Genomic DNA, 22,443 nt, shown 5'->3' on the forward strand with positions numbered 1-22,443 from the left:
TTCAACGGCTTTTTTATTGACTACTCACGATGATCTTATTAAACTCATTTACTTGTACAATGTGCATATCACAAACTCTACAACAAACTCTACCAACCTTATTTAATATTATAAATACAAAAATGTGTTTGTTTGCGCCTTATATCGCATTGCAACGGAGAGACTTTAGTTAGAAGGCTAAAGAGTGACATAGACTACTTTTTACCTGGTCGAATCATATAATTCCTATGAGAATTTTCATTGAATACGCGGGCGGAGCCGCGGGCAGAACGATAGTTTTTTTTATAAGATAGTAGGTACCTACGATTAACAGAAAAAAATCTATAAACAAACAAAGTGTTTGGCTCAAAATAGATCACTCGGGACCTCTGAAACCATCACGTTTTTTGTTTCCCATATGCAATAAATAGGTTGTTCTCGACGGGGCGCGGGACACAGGCTCTAATTGTCGGTAATTACCGGTGCGCCGACGCCGGCCGACCGGCCGACGGATCTTTATTGGCTGTTTATTACTTAATATCCTATGAAGCGGAGACCATTCCATGTTATGGAGTTCCGACTCTATTTAATATTCTAGTTGAGGTAATTAAAATATTTCGAGCTTTCTATCTTACGATTGGTAAACGAAACATTGATTCCGTTAGCGGCGATTATATTGTAAGGCAAAGTAGTTATGATAGTCTCTTCCAGTTCAATGTTAGACTGTCCATAGAGTGTAAAGTAAACGAAACGTCACATTGTGCGGCTAGAGTCGGATGCAAATATCCAATACGAGGTCAATCACTATTGATTGAAGACCGTAATGGAATTTACATCACTTTTGTACCTTATGATAAAATCACAACAAACACATTCAAATAGTAAGTTGATAACTAAACATTTTATTCATTAGTTAATAAGTTTCCCTTGCAGTTGTTGCTGAAAGAAAAATAAACTAACTAAATATGTGAAAATGCCCATTTTATAAGATCTTCGTATCAAACAGTAAGAAAATAGTAGGTAGGAAATATAAAAATAAATAATAGTTATTTTATAAACGAGTTTATGTCGATGTTTTGGTTCGCTGATTTATCTGCTTCAGTCAGTCAGGGAACGTCATTTATCTATTATTCTATAATATCTAATTTACCTGTCTTCTATTGAACGACCTTACCCAGTTTTGTAACTAAATGTATTATTGTTCATTATTATATAATTCCACACAATAGACTAAAACTGAGGTTAGAATGATTAGTGTGCGACGCTTTAAATTAAAATGTGTCAAATAACTCGGCCTTACTTAGTACAAATATAGGAACCTTACGAAACAAAACATTTAAGTCAAAACTCTGGATATTTTTACCCCAAAAAAAAAAAACAGGAATGCATTGCTCAATACCAATCAACTCAATAAAATGTTTTTATACTCTCATAGTCAGGACCGTCAATTAAATATGTTACAGAATAGTTTTAATGATTATGACAGACTAGCTGCGCCCCGCGGTTTCACCCGCGTAAGTTCGTAACTCGCTGGAATATCGGCATAAAAAGTTGCCTATATGTTATTCCCGTTGTCCAGCTGTCTACGTACCAAATTTCGTTGCAATCGGTCCAATAGTTTATGCGTGAATGAGCAACAAACACACACACACATCTTTACAAACTTTCGCATTTATAATATTAGTAGGATGTATGAGTGTGTACACGATTTTGTTTAAAAATATTGTATGTTATAAAATCTTTAGAAGAAATTGGAACTTCGTTTCACTATAGGTTACTTTTCAGACATATCATTAGTTTTTGAAAGTCTTTCATCATCATCAGCCCATATACGTTCCCGCAGCAGGGACACAAGCCTCCTATGGGGGTTCAATATATGATCAACTACGCTGGTCAAGTGTAGGTTAGCAGATGTCATATGTCGTTGAACTTTTGATTCATAGACATTCAGGTTTCCTCAGATTGTCTTCTTCACTATTTCGAACTGTGTCTGTGTTGATGAGCAGATAAATTGAAAAATCGATTCATTTCTTGTACGCTGGTCTGGTCTCCAACACCCGACTTTTGATCGAAGTCCGAGGTGCTAAGGACTGAACAACCTCCGCTCAATAAGAAGTGTATAAGAGTATGTTTCTCTGGATAGGAAATCTAATTATCACACTGCATCTATTCTTACCCCAGAATATAAAGGAGGAATTTTTGAAATAAAAATACATTTGTATTATCTGATATATATCTGATCATTTTATTATGCTTATTTTTCATACTTGTGAAGAGTAAGTAGCGAATATATTTTTAATATTATTGCTTGAAATATTTAGGAAATAATGAAACACACAAGTAAATGACTTCTAGGGTCAGTATATTGCTATCATTGTAGGTATAACTATAATTTTTTTTTCATGAAAATCAATGCTGGATAAGCTGCAAGCAGTGCTTTAAAATTTCAGAAAAATATTTAGGAATCTACTGACGTGGGGGTCGAACTATATTCCTAGATATAAGAATATCTGGCAAGGTATAGCCAGGACGGCTTCGTGGCAGGACTCATGTTTGTCGCAGAATGCAACAGAGACATGCCAACAAACACTTGGGCATGTACTTATTAGTACTTATTAGTATAAGTGCGAAGTATCCTGAAGAAGTCATTCCCTGTCAACAAAACGGCTGTCGCAAAACAATAGGTGACGTCACACGAAGAGGAGCAGCGGCCATGTTCAAGAGCCCGCCGCGCGGCGCTGGCGTGCCCGCAATCTGTACAATCTGTGCTCATTGCTATGCTATCTATGGGCGCACAGGGGCGATGACGTCACGCCGCCACGCCCAACCCCGCCCGCTCGCGTCATCACCACCCACAAACAATTTTACATCCTATCACTAGAAAATAAAGTTTCTAATCGCGCAATGTTCTCCCTTGAAGTTTGTGACCTAGCTTCGCTTTGTATCTTTGTCATTTTTGCTGAATACGAGACGGTTATCCATATATTTAACCGGTTTAGATTAAAAAGCGTATATAGCCGGTAGGTCCTTGTTGTTGTCAACACTGAAGTATTATTCTACAGATTTAAAAAGCGAAGGCTCAGTGTTTAAGTATTTTATTTATTTTAATGTTTCTCTCTAAAGTAACATAATAAATGCACATTTTTCATATTACAATATTAAGTCCAATACTTACCCATATATGTTGGGAGCTTATTTTTTTTTTAAACCAAAGTTGATAGAAAGCAATATAAAACAATCACTACAGATCTTAATATATTTATAATTGAAACGAAAACTGATGAAAATGATAATATTGATTGGAATCAATTTAAATATTCAATCGCTATTATTTATTACAATAACTTGAGCACAGTAGCTAGAGATTCAACTCGAGATAAGGGAAGACCCGTTGAGATTGAAAACGAGAAGAAAGATCAATGATTGTATCACTTGCTCGTACATTTTATTACTTTAAGTTACATTAAGTGTGTATGCAACTTGTATACCACACCAATTAGGTCTAAGTTCACATTCTTATCATTAGTTTGTAAAGATTGTTTGTGGTGTTAAATAAACTCTTTCTTTCTTACTTACGGTAGATAGGATATAAGTTAATAAGAATTAACAATTTTTAAGACTTTAAATTTATTTAATTGTAGAACAGATCTTTCTTTTACAATATAATACATAATAATATTATACAATACAATACTAGCTATGAGTATTAATAAAATTAGATATGCTTACATCATATTACGAAGGAACCGTATAATGCAATATTGACGATAATAATATATTAATTGCCTTTACAGCAATACGGTAATACTAATTGTTTATATGCATACCTATTTTCTACAGGTAACAGAAAGAAAATTACCCTTAAGGGCGTTATTACCAAAGCGAATACTATCAACTAGATTCTGCAATCAAACTGAACATCCGTAGAGAGATCTGACGAATGCTCAACCAAAAAAACTGAAGAGCGATGTGAATGGTGTGAAACGGTCCTATTATGGCGGTCGAGCCGCGGGGGGGCCGCGCTTTGTACCGGCCTCACCGATCGCTGACACACGAGTATTATTTATTTCCGATTCGCCTTTGTACTATAAAATACATCTCATCCTATATCAGACCATAAATCAAACGACAAAACAAATAGTCGATTTAAATTTTCATAGCCCGAAAACGACTCGAGACGCCGAGTTTCGAAGGAGCTGGCAAATTGCGAGATTGACTACTGTTATGGAAATATCGAGGGAAACGACGTCGCTCCCGCTGTGTTGCTCGCGAGCTTACGTGCTTGGCTTACTTTGTTGAAACTCATGTCTGTTCCAAATTCACATCACGTTAAGGTAGAATAACAAACGTCATATAGACAAGAAGGTATTTACACTTCAAATAAAACCTAATTAAAGGTAGGATTTCGATTGAAAAATCATTAATTTTCACAGCCGATTTCCGAGTGTGAGGATTAAAGATTTATTATGTCTCGCCGTTTAGAGTTCCGCTCGTCTTAACACTCAAGCGAACCAATAATAACGTGTCCCGTAAGTTACGTCTCGTATAATCCTATATGTTATAGCCTATACTTGCTTTTAATCAATATTCCGTTTTCCTAAAACACACAGAGTCTCGGTCAGGAACATCCTCAACAAAGCCTCAGATTATTACGTGATCGAATTACAAATACAAATCACTCGAAGCGCTCCACCGGTCGCGGTCGGCTCGAACCGAACTTAATCTCCCAAACACATTTATCATGTTCAGACGATAAAAATGCCATTGAGATGAGCCGCTTACAAAGGAGTACAAGCTTCATACCTGATCTCTGGCCGAAAGTCAATTATATTCAAATATAAATCGGATTGGCGAACGTAAGCCAACGACAATGGCGTAGGCGCCGCGCACCTTGACGCGGGACAATGACGGCCGCATCGTGTCCGTCACGCGGTCGTCACGCCACCGTCACGCCAAGAGCCCCCCGCCGGCTCGTCGCATTATTTGCCGATTTGCGGACTATCGACTCACTTTTATGGCGGATAATTTACTGCACTCTATCGAATAACTATTAACAGCGCCCAAATTTATTGCTTCCAAATCCAACGAAATTAAACTGATCTAGTTTACACGATTTGCATATGGAGATGACGATTTTGCATATTAATTTCTATTGACAAGCGTCGGCTTTTCGTAAAGATAAAAACCGGATTTTGTATTAATAAGGCGACGGGAGATACAGTTAGGTACTCGTATGTATTTGCCAAGCCTGTCAGATTTATTACAGATTGGATTGAATTCTTAAGAGAGCAATAAATTCTAAATAAATTATTGGTATAAATCTAAAGTGTCAGATGTTGTTCTAGATATAGCTCGTAATATCTGTATTTTGAGTAAAATTAGTGCCGGTATTTATTGCTTATGGGTTGGGCTGACACGGCGCTTGCCAAGGTGAGCGTTACAACTAACAATGCATTTCCAATTTAATTTAAGAAAGCGAAAATAGAAATGACGCAACAAGGCTAACGCAAATCATGATTCTATTTGAAACCTTTTTAAACCACAATGCCAGCGAACAGCACACACTTAAAATTAATAGGGGATAATACTATAATTGAAAAAAATAATAGCACTTGAATGTAACAGCACAACAGAGTGTAAACCCGCCCCTCGCATCATCGCCCAACACGGCATTCGGCACGCCGCGCTGCTCAACTGCATGCTCGTTTTATGACTATCGGTGTCTACGCTACAACCCTCGTTATTGATGTATTTAAACATAAGCCACTGGAGTCAATTTTTCCCTCTCACCTTCCTTTCACCTTCGTTTGAAATATATACTTGAAAATATTCGTTACTTTATACTGATACGTTATTTTATCTTATGAATCGTAAATGTAATAAAATTATTTATAATCTTGTAAACGATAACACTCAGTAGCGACTCATACAAACAAAAACGTCAAACCGTGAAAAAGGTAAGTCATTAGCATAATTTCCAGAGAGGCAGAACAAACAGTTGTAAATGAGGCGTTAAATACACTCAAACATCGTCATTATGCGGGAGTAGCTCGCTCGCTCAGAAAAAGTGTCATAAAAACGAGGATCCATATCAGCTGAAGACAGACAAAGCCACCGGGCCACTATTCTCTTAGATGAATGGGGCTCTTAAGAAATTTGTTACGAAGTTTGATAGGTGACAAGTAGCATTGTGTGCGAAGGGAGTCAACATATGTGCGGTGAGCCCAACTTTTATTGCAATGAATTTGTTTTGGGGTGCCGGAGCGTCACTAAACGTTGCTGTAGCTCCCTATTGTTTGTTATTATTTGGTCGCCGGCTGCAACTGTTGTGTGGAAGTCAGGATAGAGTGGAGTCGAGAGCTATCGATGAAGTCCGCGCCTTCAATGCGGTGCCATTCCACAATATTTATGGACTAGCGATAACGTGATGTTTCCGAATCTGTGTGTTGTTGCGGGGTAATAAACGTCGTATTGTGTTAGCTTTTGTGGCAAAATGGTAGCAAATGATTTAATAGCGTACATGATATTTATAGGATTAAATAACGTACTTTGTAACATCACAAATATGTGAAATAAGCAATTTGTTGCGTTTATAGCTCTTGAAAGAAAGGGAGAAGTTTCACAAATACTATGCAGAACATTAAGATTGAACAGCGTAGGTTACCAAGCTAATTATTATAAATTTAGCTCTGAGTTTATTAGATCCATCCATCCAATGCGTTAGCATTGGGGATATGGGGATAATAAACAATAAAGTTGGTTGACCTGGCGTGGAACTTTATCAGAATATTTTCAAGACTATACTGTCAAATGATAAAGTCAAGAAAGCTACGCTTTATCAGTTTTTGTATTGCTTCGTCGAAGCTATGATGGACCTTTAGATGATTCTGCAAGCCATTCTATGCAGTTCTAACAAAAGCGAACAGTAAATAATCAAATTTAAAATCATACAGCATTCGAAGCCGTAACGCAATTACGCAGCGTCCTGTTCGCTCGTGCGACTAAATTTTATTTGAGTTGCGTTGCAAATATTTAACTAAATTTATCCCGCGTTTGATTACCGCGCACCTAAGCTAGGGCGGGGTATTTATGCAACGGCTCTATTAGATTACGGACCCTTCCCTTGCGTCTAGGCTCCAGCGACATGTGGCTGCGTATTGTTTAACTAATTCCCGCGTGTTATTCGCGATTTACGAATGTAATTGCATTTAGGAGCGGGATCTTTTATTGTGACGGAGGCGTAATGAGATGAGTGTCACTTCTGATGGGACACGGAGACGAGTTTGTTTTCATACGTGCTCACCTCGGCTCGCGCGGCTTTCAAATGTTTTCTTTTCGATTGGAGCGTTTCGTCCTCTGGAATTTAATAAACAAAGCGTAAATATTAAAGCTGATGTTTCGTGCGTCTTTTACTGTAACTTATAAATGACTAGCAAACCCGGCGAACTCCGTTTCGCCACCAGGTGGCTGTATGTTAAAAATGATTTTCCCGCGTTTCCGTTGAATTTTTTCCTGAATTTTATTTGCTATAAACCTCACGGAGCCCGAGACCTTTCCAACGAATGCAAAACCGTGAAAATCGGTTCATGCGTTCTGAAGTTATAGCGTCAGGAAGGAAAACCCGACTTATTTATATATAGTAGATATATCTAACGCATGTACACAAAATTTAAATTATCAAAAGGTCAAAGATTCTTTATCCAACTATATACCAACACCTCCCTCCTCAGATTTTCACAATTGTATTATAATTCTAATATTACTGCTGTATTACTGAGCACAGTCACTTTTGGCCATTATGGCAACCCAACTACCAAATTGTTTTCATTATCCTTACTCGGTGCCCCCACGTTGTCTCACGGAATGGCTTTACCATTCCAGACGGAGCACCGCACTTGCTGCGCGTGCGGCGAGCCCATCGCGGACCGGTTCCTGCTGGAGGTGGGCGGCGGCGCGTGGCACACGGCCTGTCTGCGCTGTTGCGTGTGCGCCGTGCAGCTGGACCGCCACCCCTCCTGCTTCCTCCGCGACCGCCAGGTCTACTGCAAACAGGACTATGCCAAGTGAGTGCCAATCTTTGATGTTTGCTAATAAGATTATCTGTGACACCTGCCAACGCATTTTGTAAATTGTAAGTGTTAACTACACATGAGAACCATGTGTGCATTATGAAGCTTTTATGTACGAATTTAGTTTTTTTTTTTTGTTAATTTTTTCGGCCAGCGACACAGGATCGAATGGATACTTCACACAATAAGAATACACGACTTACTAAAAATCTATTAATTGTTGTAAAAAATTCAATCGCTACTAATTTGCTATGTTGCCTGAGCAATTAGACAAAAATGAGATTGTGTGCCGTATAAACATGGTTTTTAATCGTTAAAAGAAATATTATATATATGTTACCGTTTTTTTTTTAATAAAATGCATCATATACTTATTGGCCTAATAATATGCGTATTACCTTTTATTAAAATGCGACAAGGTAGCGCTTCCTACACAAATCTTTCTTTGTTATTGTATAAATGAATATAACTATCATCCTACTAATATTATAAATGCGAGTTTGTAAGGATGTGTGTGTGTTTGTTACTCTTTCACGAAAAAACTACTGAACCGATTGCAATGATTTGCAATGACAACTGGAATAACATATAGGCAAATTTTTATCCCGATATTCCTACGGGATACGGACTTACGCGGGTGAAACCGCGAGGCGCAGCTAGTTTAAAAATAGTAGGATAGTACATATAAATTTTGCGTGATATTTGGAGTAACATTTATAAGATATCAAGTCACTGTAAGCATTCAAAATATCATCTCCACATATTTTAGCCAAAGCTGTCCCAACGTTCCTGGCTAGAAATCTTTTAGTACTTGCACACACTTATTCGGTTCACATATAGGGGATAAAAATGAACAGATTATTAATTTCAAGAATATTTTCATTCTATTAGTGTTGACAATTAAAATACATTTCTAATCATATCACAGAGCGCTTCAGGACGCTTTTGAAATGTTCAAAACCAGACATCTTCACCCAAGCACTATAATCATTTGAATGGCTTTATTGTATGCTTTGTCTAAGCGTAGTGGCACTATCAGATATAGCACAGTTAGGTGGCAAGGCAAGGCGATGTCGCTGATTTGTATCTGCCGAGTGCAGTACGGATAGTGCTTCCGCTGCAACGGGACCACGCGATGCTCGATGTTATCTAGTTACTGAACTTGGGGTTAATGTTATGATTGTCTTATATAATTTCACTTTACTGTCGGTGATTAGCGTCGTTGCGTGGATTTCATTGAGTCAGATACGTTGACAAATATTTATAAATTCAATTAAAAGCGGACACAAATGAGTATTAAAAATATGCATTGGCTAATCTCTTATTAGCGCTTCGTCCAATATATATATAATAATCATAACAAAAAAGAAAGTTCAGTCGTATTATTATTCTGTGTTGCCCTTACTATCCATAACCTTACATGTATTAAACGCGCCTTCGCTAAGATGAAAGAGCCCATCTGGCTAACATCGAGATTCACCACAAAATAATCTTATACCTTTAAACGAGCAATTCTTGTATATATATATATATATATATATATATATATATATATAATTGGAATCTCGGAATCGGCTCCAACGATTTTCATGAAATTTAGTATGTAGGGGGCTTCGGGGGCGATAAATCGATCTAGCTAGGAATTTTTTTTAGAAAATGTCATATTCGTGTTTTATTCGTGTTTTTTTTTTCCTGACATCTATTGGTGAATAATAATACTATTTTGCTTCGTAGATAGCTGGACAACTGAAATAACACATAGGCACTTTTTATACCGATATTCCTACGGGATACGGACTTACGCGGTTTCAACCGCGGGTCACAGCTAGTTATATATATGTATATGTTTTACCGCAACACGACGGATTAACAATAATCGTTCACATGTAGATACCTACATGTTATAAAACATCCATTCGGAACAATTAAAAGCCAAATTCCTCAAACACAGTCAAAGAATTCGTACATCAAACAGTCGGATCAGTCCCATTAATTCCTTCACAATACAGAGCCTGCGTCCAATTAACCTCGCGTATTAGAAATGTTCATAGTCATCGATTCCTCGAGTCATCCGTTACACGTCCGAGTTGAGGAGGCAACAATGTGTTTGAAGGGTATTGATGCTCGGGGGCTCCGGCACTCGGCCGGGTTGCGGCTGGTATGCCTGGAGGCAGGCGACCTGTGACCCGCGCTGTGTGGCCGTGATACTGCACTATCAGCGGTATTCTTTATCAATTTCATCACAACGCAAATCTAAGCATGTCGAGAGATGGAGGCTGCGTGTTGTTTAGTTAACTTTTTGAGTAAACATTTTTCAAAAAATCCCATATATAGTAGGTATATAACTATTATGATACAATATTTGCAGTTTTCATTTTTGAACATAAATTTTTATGTTTTTGTATTTTATACTCACTCCCGTATAACACAATAAGAATTAAATTAGAGACGTTTATAAAACGATGATATAATTCGTCATCAAATTTATTTTATTAAGCATACTGTTATTATTTAAATATTGTATACTCTTCTTACAATTTATAATGTGTCTAACTAACATAAATATATAGTACCTGGATGACCGAGCTTTGCTCGGTATTTTTTTTTTTTTTTTGTTTTATCTTTAATTATTTGCCAAAAAATAGTATTATTATTCGCCAATAGACGTCATGAAGAGTCATAATAAATTGGGACTACTCAAACGCCTCCTATTTGTTAAAAAAGTAAGTTTAAGTCGATAAAACACGAATATGACATTTTCTAAAAAAGATTCCTAGCTAGATCGATACAACATGAAAATCGTTGGAGCCGATTCCGAGATTCCAATTATATATATATACAAGAATTGCTCGTTTAAAGATATAAGATAGATATTGCAATACTAAAGCGCGCAGCTGCAAAAGTAAATAATGTATTATAATCCAGATCAAGAAGAACTAAAACGTAAACCCAATATACATACAGTAAATAACTCAGTCCCTTAAATGTATGTTCTCAAAAAAATTTAATAATACTATATATCCTTTTCAAATGTCTATATATTACTTACTTTATAAAGTGAAGTATTAATTGAAAAATCAATATTATTCAAATTAGTTAGTTAGGTATATGATTCAACTTAACAATAATTAATAATAATCTTTACCAGAACTGTTCTCAAATGACACCTTACTCATTTTGTTGAATGCATTAATTTTATTTTCATCTCCGATCATTACATGCTACAATTGCATCGAAACGTTTAAATTATGATAAACTCGATGACAAAATACGTGTAAAGTGTGAGCCAAAATTAATTTGAGCTCACACGAGTTTTGACGTGTAAACAAATGACCCGCCTGGCCACGCGGCTTACGTGGTACAAACTAATTTGTGAGTCGATAAAAATTGACATCGTTGAGTGGGAAGATAGATTGTTGCCAGCTTAGATTCTCACTTATCATTTTACAAATAGTTTGAAGTAGTAAGTGTCGATTAGCCAACGAAATTGTTCAATTAAACAAACGGAAAGTGATTAATACATTATTTCTAGCAAGTCAGACATAGTATTATTATAAAAAATTAAGTGAGTTAATCAGTAATCATTAAAAGTCATTATTATTAGAAGGCTGTAACTGTAAATCAAACGCTGTATTTCTCGAAGTCGGTTGTAAATGTACAGTTGCTTCTAGACTAATTAAATTTAATTAAATATTACATAACATTGCAAACAACGCGCGCCGATAGTAATCTATTTATAACTTTTTCAAATTAAAGCAAACTTCAATTGTTTAATTGTTTTTGGGGTATGCTTAGGTAGTTAATTGGAACATAACAGTTGTAGTGAAGCGGCAGAAAGTAATACGGAATAAAAAATTAAACAAGGTAATGCGAAAAAGATGCGATGTGATTTAAGCTTTTGAGGGTCTTTTATAACAGTTTTTTTTTTCATGTAAATTTTACATATTTCCGATTTTTATAGCTATTTATCGAGAATGCTCCATGACATACTTGTATCCTACAAAACTAACTTCGCAGTTATATTAAAATCAAAGTATATTATAACTATATCAACTTCTAATGAAAATAATGAGACTTTGTCAGTATTTCTGTTCAAGTTTTCTTAGCGTTAGTCTCTCTTTGACGTAGCAGTTTACGACCCAAAGTGCTTTGGAAAAGTTTAACCGATTGCATCATGTTTATTTTGTGTTTAGCACTGAATTAGCACATATAATCCTATCCTACTATAATATTATAAATGCGAAAGCTTGTAAAGATGTGTGTGTGTGCTTGTTGCTCTTTCACGCAAAAACTAGTGAACCGATTGAAATGAAACTTGGTACGTAGACAGCTGGATACCTGGAATAACATATAGACTTTTTATCCCGTTATTTCTACTTGATATGGACTTACGCGGGTGAAACCGCGGGGCGCAGCTAGTTTAATAATATATGATAATATTAATCATCGGTAAAATTTATAATTTTTGTGTTTAGGATTTTAACTGTACCACAGAACAAATAGTACGACTGATCAAATACGCTATATATGTAACTAGTGAGTGAAAACTGTTTGTTCATACAAATGCCTCGAAAATAAACGGCGAGTTGACAATCGCGTCCGTCGGAGCGCGTCGGAGCACGCCTCGGGCGCGAGGTATAAATCTTGTCTGCTTGATTGCTTTCCCTCCCCCCATTTTAATAGGTTTCCATTCAGCGCTCACTGGACATGATTTAAGTTATTTGTTTTAGATAGCAGAGATTCATTGGAATATTATACGCGTTTGTTTTACCGAAACCCAGTCATCGCCGCTAGCGCAGGCCCGGACAGTTTCAACTTGATAGCTTTATATGCATGCTTTAATTACTTTCGACCATTGGCTATTGTTATGCTGTAATCGTTTTGGTGATGATTTTAGTGGGTTTCAATAACTGGATCTATTTGTTTCTTTAGATTTCGATTTACTATTTTTACCTTTACAAATGTACCTAATTTGCTTTAAATTTTCATCTAACGACTGAGGTTGGACTGTTTTATATTCCGCATGTATATTGCGCAAGGTACTTAAATATTTGAACGAGATTTAGTTGAGCAAGATACAAATCCCGTTGAGTTATAAAACGTCGCTTGCCCATTCTTGCAATATTATTTTACAGGTGTTAATATATTTAACTATTATTTTATAGGAAAGATTTTTTTCTTTCAGACTTATAGCAATACTCATACGGCGTAAAAAATAAATACCTCATGATCTTATGTAGTAAAAATGTATTGAATGTTTCCCGAGTCATGTAGAACTCACTAAGATCGCTCGGCTATCGACATATCATGCATTGTTTAAAATTCAGGGTGAATCGATTAAGTTGGGTTTATTTATTCGACTATAGATTAATTAAAGTTGGAGGACATGGTGCATTTACATAGAACACGGCGCGCGCATTTGCGGCGGCGGTGTGGGCGCGACATCGCGTGACACGGGACGGCCCCGGCTCCTGTTGTCCCGTAATGAAAGCGTCAGTTTTACTGATGTTCCAATTATAATAAGCCCCGTTCTTGATAAATCGCTCTTGATCTCAAACGTAATCAACTCTTGAGATACGGTTTTTTGAACGCACTTTGTCATTTTTTTTAAGCCGTGGCGTGATGTTGTTGCGTCTTTAATGATGACCCGATTAGTTTATTTCCATTGATATCTTATTAAAGCGATAGAAAAGAAAGAACACCTACTTCCAAAGTCAAAAATTGGACCTTTGTAAGAATACAATATTTATAATATTTATGTTCACTATTTACACAAATAGAATAGCAAGATACATATCTGAGTACCAATATCTTGTTAGAATGTAAGAAGTCATTATACAATAGTCGTAAATGCAATATAATTCCCAAAGATATAACACTAGTGTCAGGAACATCCTGCTAAAACAAAAGGCCGGCTACCTGACAAAAAGGTGCGTTAAATAAACAATCAACATATGATACATCAACAATAGCAATTAAGGTGGTCGCCGGCGGCAACTTCGATTTACTGGCAACACTGCTCGTTGTGTTGCCAACATAAACATTATTTAACGGTGACGCGCTCGATTTTAACGATCCCTTACTATGGCAACATTCAGGATATGCAGTATTTTATTGTTAATTATATTGAATATTACTGCTGGTTTACATGGGTTTTAATTAATTTTAAAAATGGCCCTTGTAGAGTAAGTTATTTGAATTAGTCTGCTGTCTTCCTTCGTTAGCCATTGTGTTATTCAGTGTTCTGCTCTATAGAGACAATAATCTAATTATTGTTACTCGTAAACATAAATCGTCTTTTATTTGGTAAAATATTAATTCACTTTTTGCGCTATCGTTACAGTGTACCTACCAACTGTGCATATTTTACTTTTATGTATTTAATTTAAAATCTGATACCAGATGCTGTAAAAATGTCCGATAAAGAGAAAATTGAATTAAAATAAACTAGTTAGACACTTACCCAAGTCGTTTTCAACTGAAATATGCATTTAAAAATTATATATAAAATTTGTTAACAAACACAGCCACGGAGAACTACAAAGCGAATCGAAACGACTAATGTAATCTGACAGAGTATCGATATTCAATACGCAATTACGTGGTGTAAAAATAGTTTCCATATGGACACTCGATGTCACCCGTCAAGGCGCAGTGACACCTCGTGAGTTCGTGACCCTCTGATTGCGAGTGAGACGTCGGTACTCGGGACTCCGCGATGCTGGCTGATACAGCAGAATGCCTCAAAGAGTGCCGAAAACCTCTTAAACAAATATTACGATAAACACAAGCCACTCTTAGCAAGTTTTGCTAAGAGTTTACAAGTGCATTGCATAGTTACCATACTTATTTTAGATCGCATCAGATTCTTTCCTTTATTTTGACTGTTTTTAATAATGTGTTTTATATTATATTGCTGTTTTTGTTTTTTGATATGATCAGTGCCATTTGAGAGGGTCTGTAAAATGTTATTTTAAATAGACCACTTACAAACTAAAACACTCATACACGATAGTCTTCTGTCATCAACACACAAAGACATTGCATTTTACTGAAGGATTAAGACGACATCGAAAAAATATTTTAATAAAAGAAATATCATTTTATTTCATTACAATTTTAGTAATGATTACATAAAAACAGTTTTATATTGATACTATTATTAAATAGTGTAACATGAAATTATACAATTCTAAAGGCAGTGCGAATATAAATAATGCTTTGGGCTAATAAATTGCAACTTCGTGGCCATTTAATGTCATATTCGGTTGAGTTATTATATTGTATCCTTTATAGAGCGAAATTGCGTTCACTAAATAATATCGAATTAAAATAATGTAAGCAAACAAGTTAAAAGTTGTTCAAAACCGTCGCCGCAATGTGTCTCTTAAAACAGCTAGACGGTCTATAGCGGCTAGAAGCTTCGGAAGAGGAAAATTTTGACGACACAAAACACCCACGTTAGATGTAATTCAATTTCTATAATATTGGGCGAGATCCTCACTCGAGCTCCAACGTCATCTTCATCTCTACGAGACGACTTCTATTACTGCAGTTCAATAAATTAAAGCTGTGTTAATTCATCGGTTCTGATACCACCGTACCGTTACCAAGGGTTGTTTACTTTCATAATATACGACTAAGCCCAACGACACGTCCACACGGCCGACTTAATATGGGACCGTGGATGTATTAAGATCAAATGTTTAATGTATCCGCCTCTTTATTAGACGCTCAGCGAGTGCGAGTCAGCGTAGATGCCGGTTTCGATACTCAGTGTAAAAATATAAAGTTAATAAATGGATCATTAAAACAATATGTAGTATATATATATCATTAAAATAATATACTAGGGCATGGCAGGCATATAATATATAGGCATACTAGGGCAAACTAATACCACCCTTAGTCGTAGCTAGTTCCACTCATCCTGCGAGCATACAGCAACCCTTTCGGAGCCCCGGTGGTCCGCCATTCCTCACATATCCATCCGATTGAAATATATCGTTCCACGTCGACTTATCACAATCAAAATAAATGACAAATGAAAACGCCAGTGTAGCAAGTCACGGCCGGGTATTTTTTACCGGCATTGCCGTCATCGCTTTGTTGTGCCACACTCGAGTAGAGATTTTTCAATAACCGATCGGGACAGATTCTTTTTTATAGGAGTGATTCTCACGCACCTGTTGCTTTTGAGGTGCACGAAGTGGCTGCGAGCTGCGCACTGCCCCAATGTGACTCACAGAATGGGAATAGATTCGCTTTGGAATTTTGTATCATTGAAAACAAACAGTGTTGAAATTAAAAGCAAGAATATAATTGTATACGACTTTTTATACTTGAAACAAGAATTCTTTATACATTGTGCACACCTACACTCGCGTTTAAACGCTAACGTTTCATTTTAAGAACACCTCATGATAGTGAAAAGGGAATCTAAAGAAAAGGGGAGGGGCTCTACAGAAAAAGCTCTGTCCGTGTACATATTAAAAACAAAATATTAAACACTTATATTATCCCATTCCAGGCGGAGACAAAATCAACAAAGCAAAATCTCATTAAAATCCGTTCAACTTTCCTTAAGTTATAAATGTTAATAATTCGACTTTCTTTTGCATACATATAAGAGAGAGTCCAGTTATCATTCAAAAGAATATAAAAGAAATATTTTAATTAAATGGAATATAATAATGTTCTGTCTAACGCTAATAAACTATCGTCTCACACTGAGCGGGCGACGTTATCGTTCAACAAATACAAAGATTATTCCGGATCGACGCGTAAAAAAGAGGCAGTTACTCCGTTTATATCATTTATTTATAGAGTTCAGAAGGTTTAGACAGACACGCGAATATCTGTTACAATAATTTACACGACGTTTGAGGTTTCGCACGTTATTATATTGTTGTAAAGCTTGTGCGAAAGAATAACAACGTAAACGAAGCCATAATTATTTTCTAATAATTGCAACACATATTCGAGCTACGGTGGTTTTGTACTACTTATAACTACTTATAAAGAATATAAGCAAACTTACATTAGATACATATGCATAGCCACATTACAACAAAGCTCTCAATTAAGCAATTTAATCTTAGAAATCGTCCAAATCCCATTAGAAGTGGGGGCACGGCCGCTAGACCACCCCGGCCCGCCACTAGTCAGATCTAAAGCGACGTCTTCATTACAGTAGAGTGTAAAATCTTGTTAATCTGTCACCGTGTTAATTACTATGCGAGACCTTTAATTGCTACTGCCGGCGACAAAATGTTAATAAGCATGATAACGGTAGCTCGGAGCGTCCGCCAACACTTTTTGAAATGCAAATGTACTCGTGAAACATTGATATGGATAACGCCGATAATGTATGGCCAATTAATAAACAGGCAACACGCGATTTGCGCCTCCTATCCGCTCTGTGGACTGCACCCATCCGTCTCGTGCTTGCCACTGTTTTGTGCACCACTCACCCCCTTTCTATCACTGTTTTATAATTATTTTTATTATTATTCACTCCTTTCTTACATTGCATTATTACATTTAAAACAATAGCAATCCTACTCATATTATAAACGTTAAAGTTTTAAAGAGTTTCTGGATGTTTGATTCTCTTTCTTTCATTATACATACATATCTTGAAAGCGTTTCAATAGTTGGCAAAATATCAAATTCGTTCCATAAAAACAACATCTATATTTAGTATTTACAAGTCCTTGTTAATTCTTAGATCATTTAATTCTCAGATAAGTGAATAGCGGATATAAATTTATGGATTGTAATAATTTATTTATATAAATTATATATAGAGTACTTATATACTCTTTAAGATTACAAATATAATAACAATTTACAAGTATAATACAAAAAAATATAATAAAAAGTAAATAAATAAATACATAGGTGGTAAAAGAAAAATTACACGTTCGTTTATTATACGATTCGTGTCGATATCAAATTGTTAAAGTCCAAGCAACAGTACATTTCCTAGTACCTACCGTAAACAGCAACAACATAAAAACACTGAATTTTATATGAAGAAATGTTTAAAAAATGAATCGTTGAGTCATAACAGAAATAACAATTATTACGTCACGGTACACTTTATTGACCAGAGCGGTGCGCCAGGGCCGCGGCCGTTGCGCTTTTTTAAAACTCATTCTTAAGATTAGGCATAAACTGCATCAAGTGAGGCTGAGTTATTTACGTTTGTTCTTGCTGTGGTTTGTTTGTATAAAAGTGGAGACGATAAAAATAAGTTGTTCATATCGCGCCGATAGCGGCGCGGCTTCTGAGAGCAAAAAGTTCGGGACGTCCGATATGATACCGTCGTAATGGAGTTTTGCACGCGTTTATTTAATTAATTAAATATTAAGCTTCGCGAATGGTAATGAGGTGATATCACAAGTGTGGACCTTGCATTGCGATGCAGGCTCCCTCTCGGCTCTTCAATAAGAAATATGAAAATTTGCTTCAATGTTTTACTTCAAATTTAGAATGCAATGGATTTCGGGCGCGATAAATCAACGAAGATAGAATTCATTTAAAGATATTATCAGCAGGCGCTTCAAGAACAATTTCATTAAATGTGTAAGTGGCATAATATCCATGTCAGGTTTGTGTAACTTGTATATTATGGTATTTATCCAATGTTAATAATAAAATAGTATGTGTCTATTCGGTTAAATTTTTCGGTTTTGTAAGAAATGTAATAATTTATAACATCATAATCGTATCGTAACCGGTGGTAATTTAATTTAAGTATTGTTGAAATTGTTAACTTTTCTAATTAATAACAAAAATATGTAGAGCGTATTTCCAGCAAGAAGCAATAATAGAAACTACAAAGTAATTAATAGTTTGTAATAATATTTTCTTAGCTCCGCTGTATATAACTTAATAGACTTAATATTGACATTGATTAAAGAAATCTCTAGACTACATTATATGTTTAGTACTACATTGTACATGTATGACACACGAACGGATAAACTGAGTCAGAAATTACAGTGCACACCTAATTGTCGTAATCACACTTTTTCGATTTTATCTCAAGAAATTGGATTAGTTTTTTTTCGATGATATCCTTATTATGATTATATCTCTTTTCTGTATTTTTAAGTTTTTGTTATGTACTAATGTTGTGAGAACTAAATAAAGACGATTTTTATTTTTTATTATTATTATTTAAGTAAAGGTACGTTATGAAATATCCATACCTTCCTAATTATAAAATCTATCCAAATTAAACCAACATCACTATGTTTTCCAAAAATTATCTATTTTTATGCACATATCTATGGAGTCCCTTATATGTGGGTGTAGAGTATGAGGAAGATGCAACATGAGGAGTCATGTGATAAACTGAGCCCTTTTTTATGGACCTCACTGGAAGTCTGACGTTCACGCGCTAACCGCTGTATCAAGGAGGCGGTCCCTTCAACTTATAGAAGAGATATATGATCATATACAATTATGTAGCATTCAATTTTAAACTACACAACAACATACTACACAATGTTCCATACTCGTTATTCTAAAGATCGCTAAAAAGGCAAAAGATCTAGTTTTGTGTCTTCCCGGTTCTTCTCCGTTGTTGAATTTATGAAAGTATAAACACATTTGAAGCATGCGTTTATAAATTGCTTTTTAAATAATCGAGCGAAGTCGCTAGCGTTCAAAAAGCCGCAAGTTCTAATATCGATAGAAGTAATTAATTTTAAAATAAAAACGTTAAACATGTCAATAGCGAGATAAATACGTGTAATTAAATAGTTCCGGCGGGATCCTTTGCAGAAGCTATAAATATTAATGTTGGTTATTTATAGCTTGGACGGCCAGAAGAATGTCATTAATCAGGAGAAATACTGCACCTTGTGGCGCAATACGCATGTAATAGTAGCACCTTATTACATTTTATTAGCTCCATAGTTTAGTGTTTCGCCCTTTATAGCCTTAGGTTTGGACATTGATTCGTACCTTGATAACTTTTTGTTGTAAATGTTGAACTTTTTGCGTTGCTAAATAGCAATGACCGTGTCTTCTGATATGTAAGTGTACGTTACTACCGGGAAATGACTTCTTTCTTGTCGTGTTTGTTTTAATTTTCAATACTTTTTTTTTCATTTTAATTTTGTTTTAATATTCATTCAAATACAAAAGTCGCAAGCACAGATTAATCTAACAATTCATTTTCTGTCAAAAGCTGGTCAATAACGAATGAATGGATTATTTTTGTACTGACAAGCATATATGAGATTTATAGAGAGAAGAAGAGATGCTAAACATAGGTAGGAGATACATCATTATTCATTAATTTCGATTCGTACGTTTATGTATAGGTATTTTCCTAATATACGCGGTAATAACCATATGTCTATTATATTTCTACAAGGTAATTAATACAACGTTGCGTGTGAATTAATATAATAACGAATAGTTCAATTAAAGAAGTATTTATATATTGATCTATAGATCTTCTTTAACCGACGGCGCGGGTGACACGAAGTTTAATGCGACTTTAATCATGAAGGGTGTCAATTAACATTGTTTTTTCCACGCACCATTAAACTTAACTTTTCCTTATTTTGTAATACGATAAAACGGGCACAAATGAATTTATTTTATTTACAACAAATGTCGTTGAAAGCACCCTGGAACGGGTTTGATAGCTTTTAGATTGTGTCTGCAAAAAGCAATACTATATTTGTTTACTCTGTTCAAAATAGGAACGTATTTTTTTCAATATTTGTTAATATCAAATGTTATTCATCTTAGTATCACATTTATGTAGTTGTTGTTTATTTCTTGTTATTTGTTATTTATTACACAATATGTTATTTAGTAATATATTAAAATACGAGTTATTGAATTGAATTTTTACATTGACCAATTTGCAGCGTAATATCCTATTTTTGAATATTTAAAAGTGCAGAAAGGAATTTATCTTGTGTATTGCTTTCGAATAATAGGAGCAAGCGTGGCGGCAAACGTCTCACACATGTAAATTATAATCTTCAATCGCTTCAAAAATCATTCTCACATTCTATTAAAAATTAGCACATTAAGTGATACAACAATAGTTTCAATAACTGTATTAATTTATAGACATTTAATTTTTGAAATTATACATAAATATTAAAGTATTCCCTTGTTTTGTACACTTCTTTAAACAATACAACATATCCATAATTTTTAAATAAACGCAAATATTAAAGCTTGAGTAAGTATTAAATTCGAACCTTACATCCATGATATGAATATATTGTATGAATTGACTATTATATTATAATAATCATTAAACTTATGTTTTATGTTGAATTAAATTTATGAAATTCGTCCGCGATACTTGTACGAGTGGATAGATGTAATTTACGGACATGGCTACATAATTATATCGGATGCATCGATTAGCAGCTATCGTTATGGGACGATTGCGTTTGTGCCATGTATTGACATTAACCGCGTCCTCAGTACGCAATACTTTAGAGAAATTAATTAAAATAATTTAGATACCCGTTAGAGCTTATTTATTTCCGACATATAATGTCAGTGGAGGCTCACCTGCGGAGGGTCACGCGAGCTCCGAGCGCTCTCGTTAAACCTTGCAAGTTACAATTCTAGAAACGTAGCGGTGCGTATTGTCGACGATAGTCCGCCACCGTCCGCCACCGTCCGCCACCGTCCGCCACCGTCCGCCATCGTCCGCACTCCGCGTCGCCTACCGCGCGTCGCCTCGTTAGTCGCTACTCGGAGCGAGTGTCGGCGCACTTGGGTAAACACCAACCATGTCGCGACAAACTTACGTTACGCAAATCATCGGGTTTTTTTAGGAACATATATTTTCTAGTGTAGCCTAAAAGATAAAATTTTATAATGAAATTTATAGCTCACTCGTATTTAACATTTATTTAAAAGTCATTTGATATTTTTTTTATAAATGTAACATTCCTTTTTAGGAGACATTTTAGCTATATGAGCGATCATGCATGAAACAAACAACCTGAAGTCCCACTGTCGAAGGAGCTTGCACAGGGAGATCTTTTGAAGTGACTTTTGGATAAACATATTTATTATTGAACTTATTATTTAGATATAAAAAAGGAATATGCAATTATTGGAATATGATTCACATTTTGAATAACAATTAGACTATGATATATCGCTACGAAACCAGCATCGATTTCCATATTCCGATTCCGAAAGATTTTAATGGAAATACATTATACTCAGTGTTATTTCTGCTATGCGAATTTACCTTTGGATTACCTGTCATAATACTGTGCTCTGCGATTGATTATTATTTTATTCATAACTTTGAAAAGTCAGCGGACACTCATTTATGTCTCTATACTATATGATGTAACGTTCAGTTGTAGTCAGACAAAATTTTGTC

At 35.4% G+C, this 22,443-nt stretch overlaps 1 protein-coding gene and 1 long non-coding RNA gene across 3 annotated transcripts in view; one reads left to right on the forward strand and one right to left on the reverse strand.

Annotated features, from left to right (window-relative positions):
- Nucleotides 1-22,443, forward strand: part of LOC119835882 (LIM/homeobox protein Awh) — a 39,133-nt gene that overhangs the window by 14,297 nt on the left and 2,393 nt on the right. Inside the window, exon 2 of one of the 2 annotated variants that reach the window (XM_038360970.1) lies at nt 7,861-8,042. In XM_038360970.1, coding sequence (XP_038216898.1) covers nt 7,861-8,042 — 182 coding nt within the window. Of the gene's footprint in view, nt 1-7,823; nt 8,043-22,443 lie in introns of those variants that run through there. The other variant, XM_038360969.1, reaches the window with a different exon arrangement.
- Nucleotides 6,800-21,787, reverse strand: LOC119835883. The gene is made up of 3 exons (XR_005288070.1): nt 21,612-21,787; nt 7,817-8,021; nt 6,800-7,335 (listed from the first exon to the last, which is right to left on the reverse strand). It is a non-coding gene; the product is annotated as an uncharacterized LOC119835883 (long non-coding RNA).

Source organism: Zerene cesonia, chromosome Z, assembly GCF_012273895.1.
Source record: "Zerene cesonia ecotype Mississippi chromosome Z, Zerene_cesonia_1.1, whole genome shotgun sequence".
Taxonomy (NCBI): Eukaryota; Metazoa; Arthropoda; class Insecta; order Lepidoptera; family Pieridae; genus Zerene; species Zerene cesonia.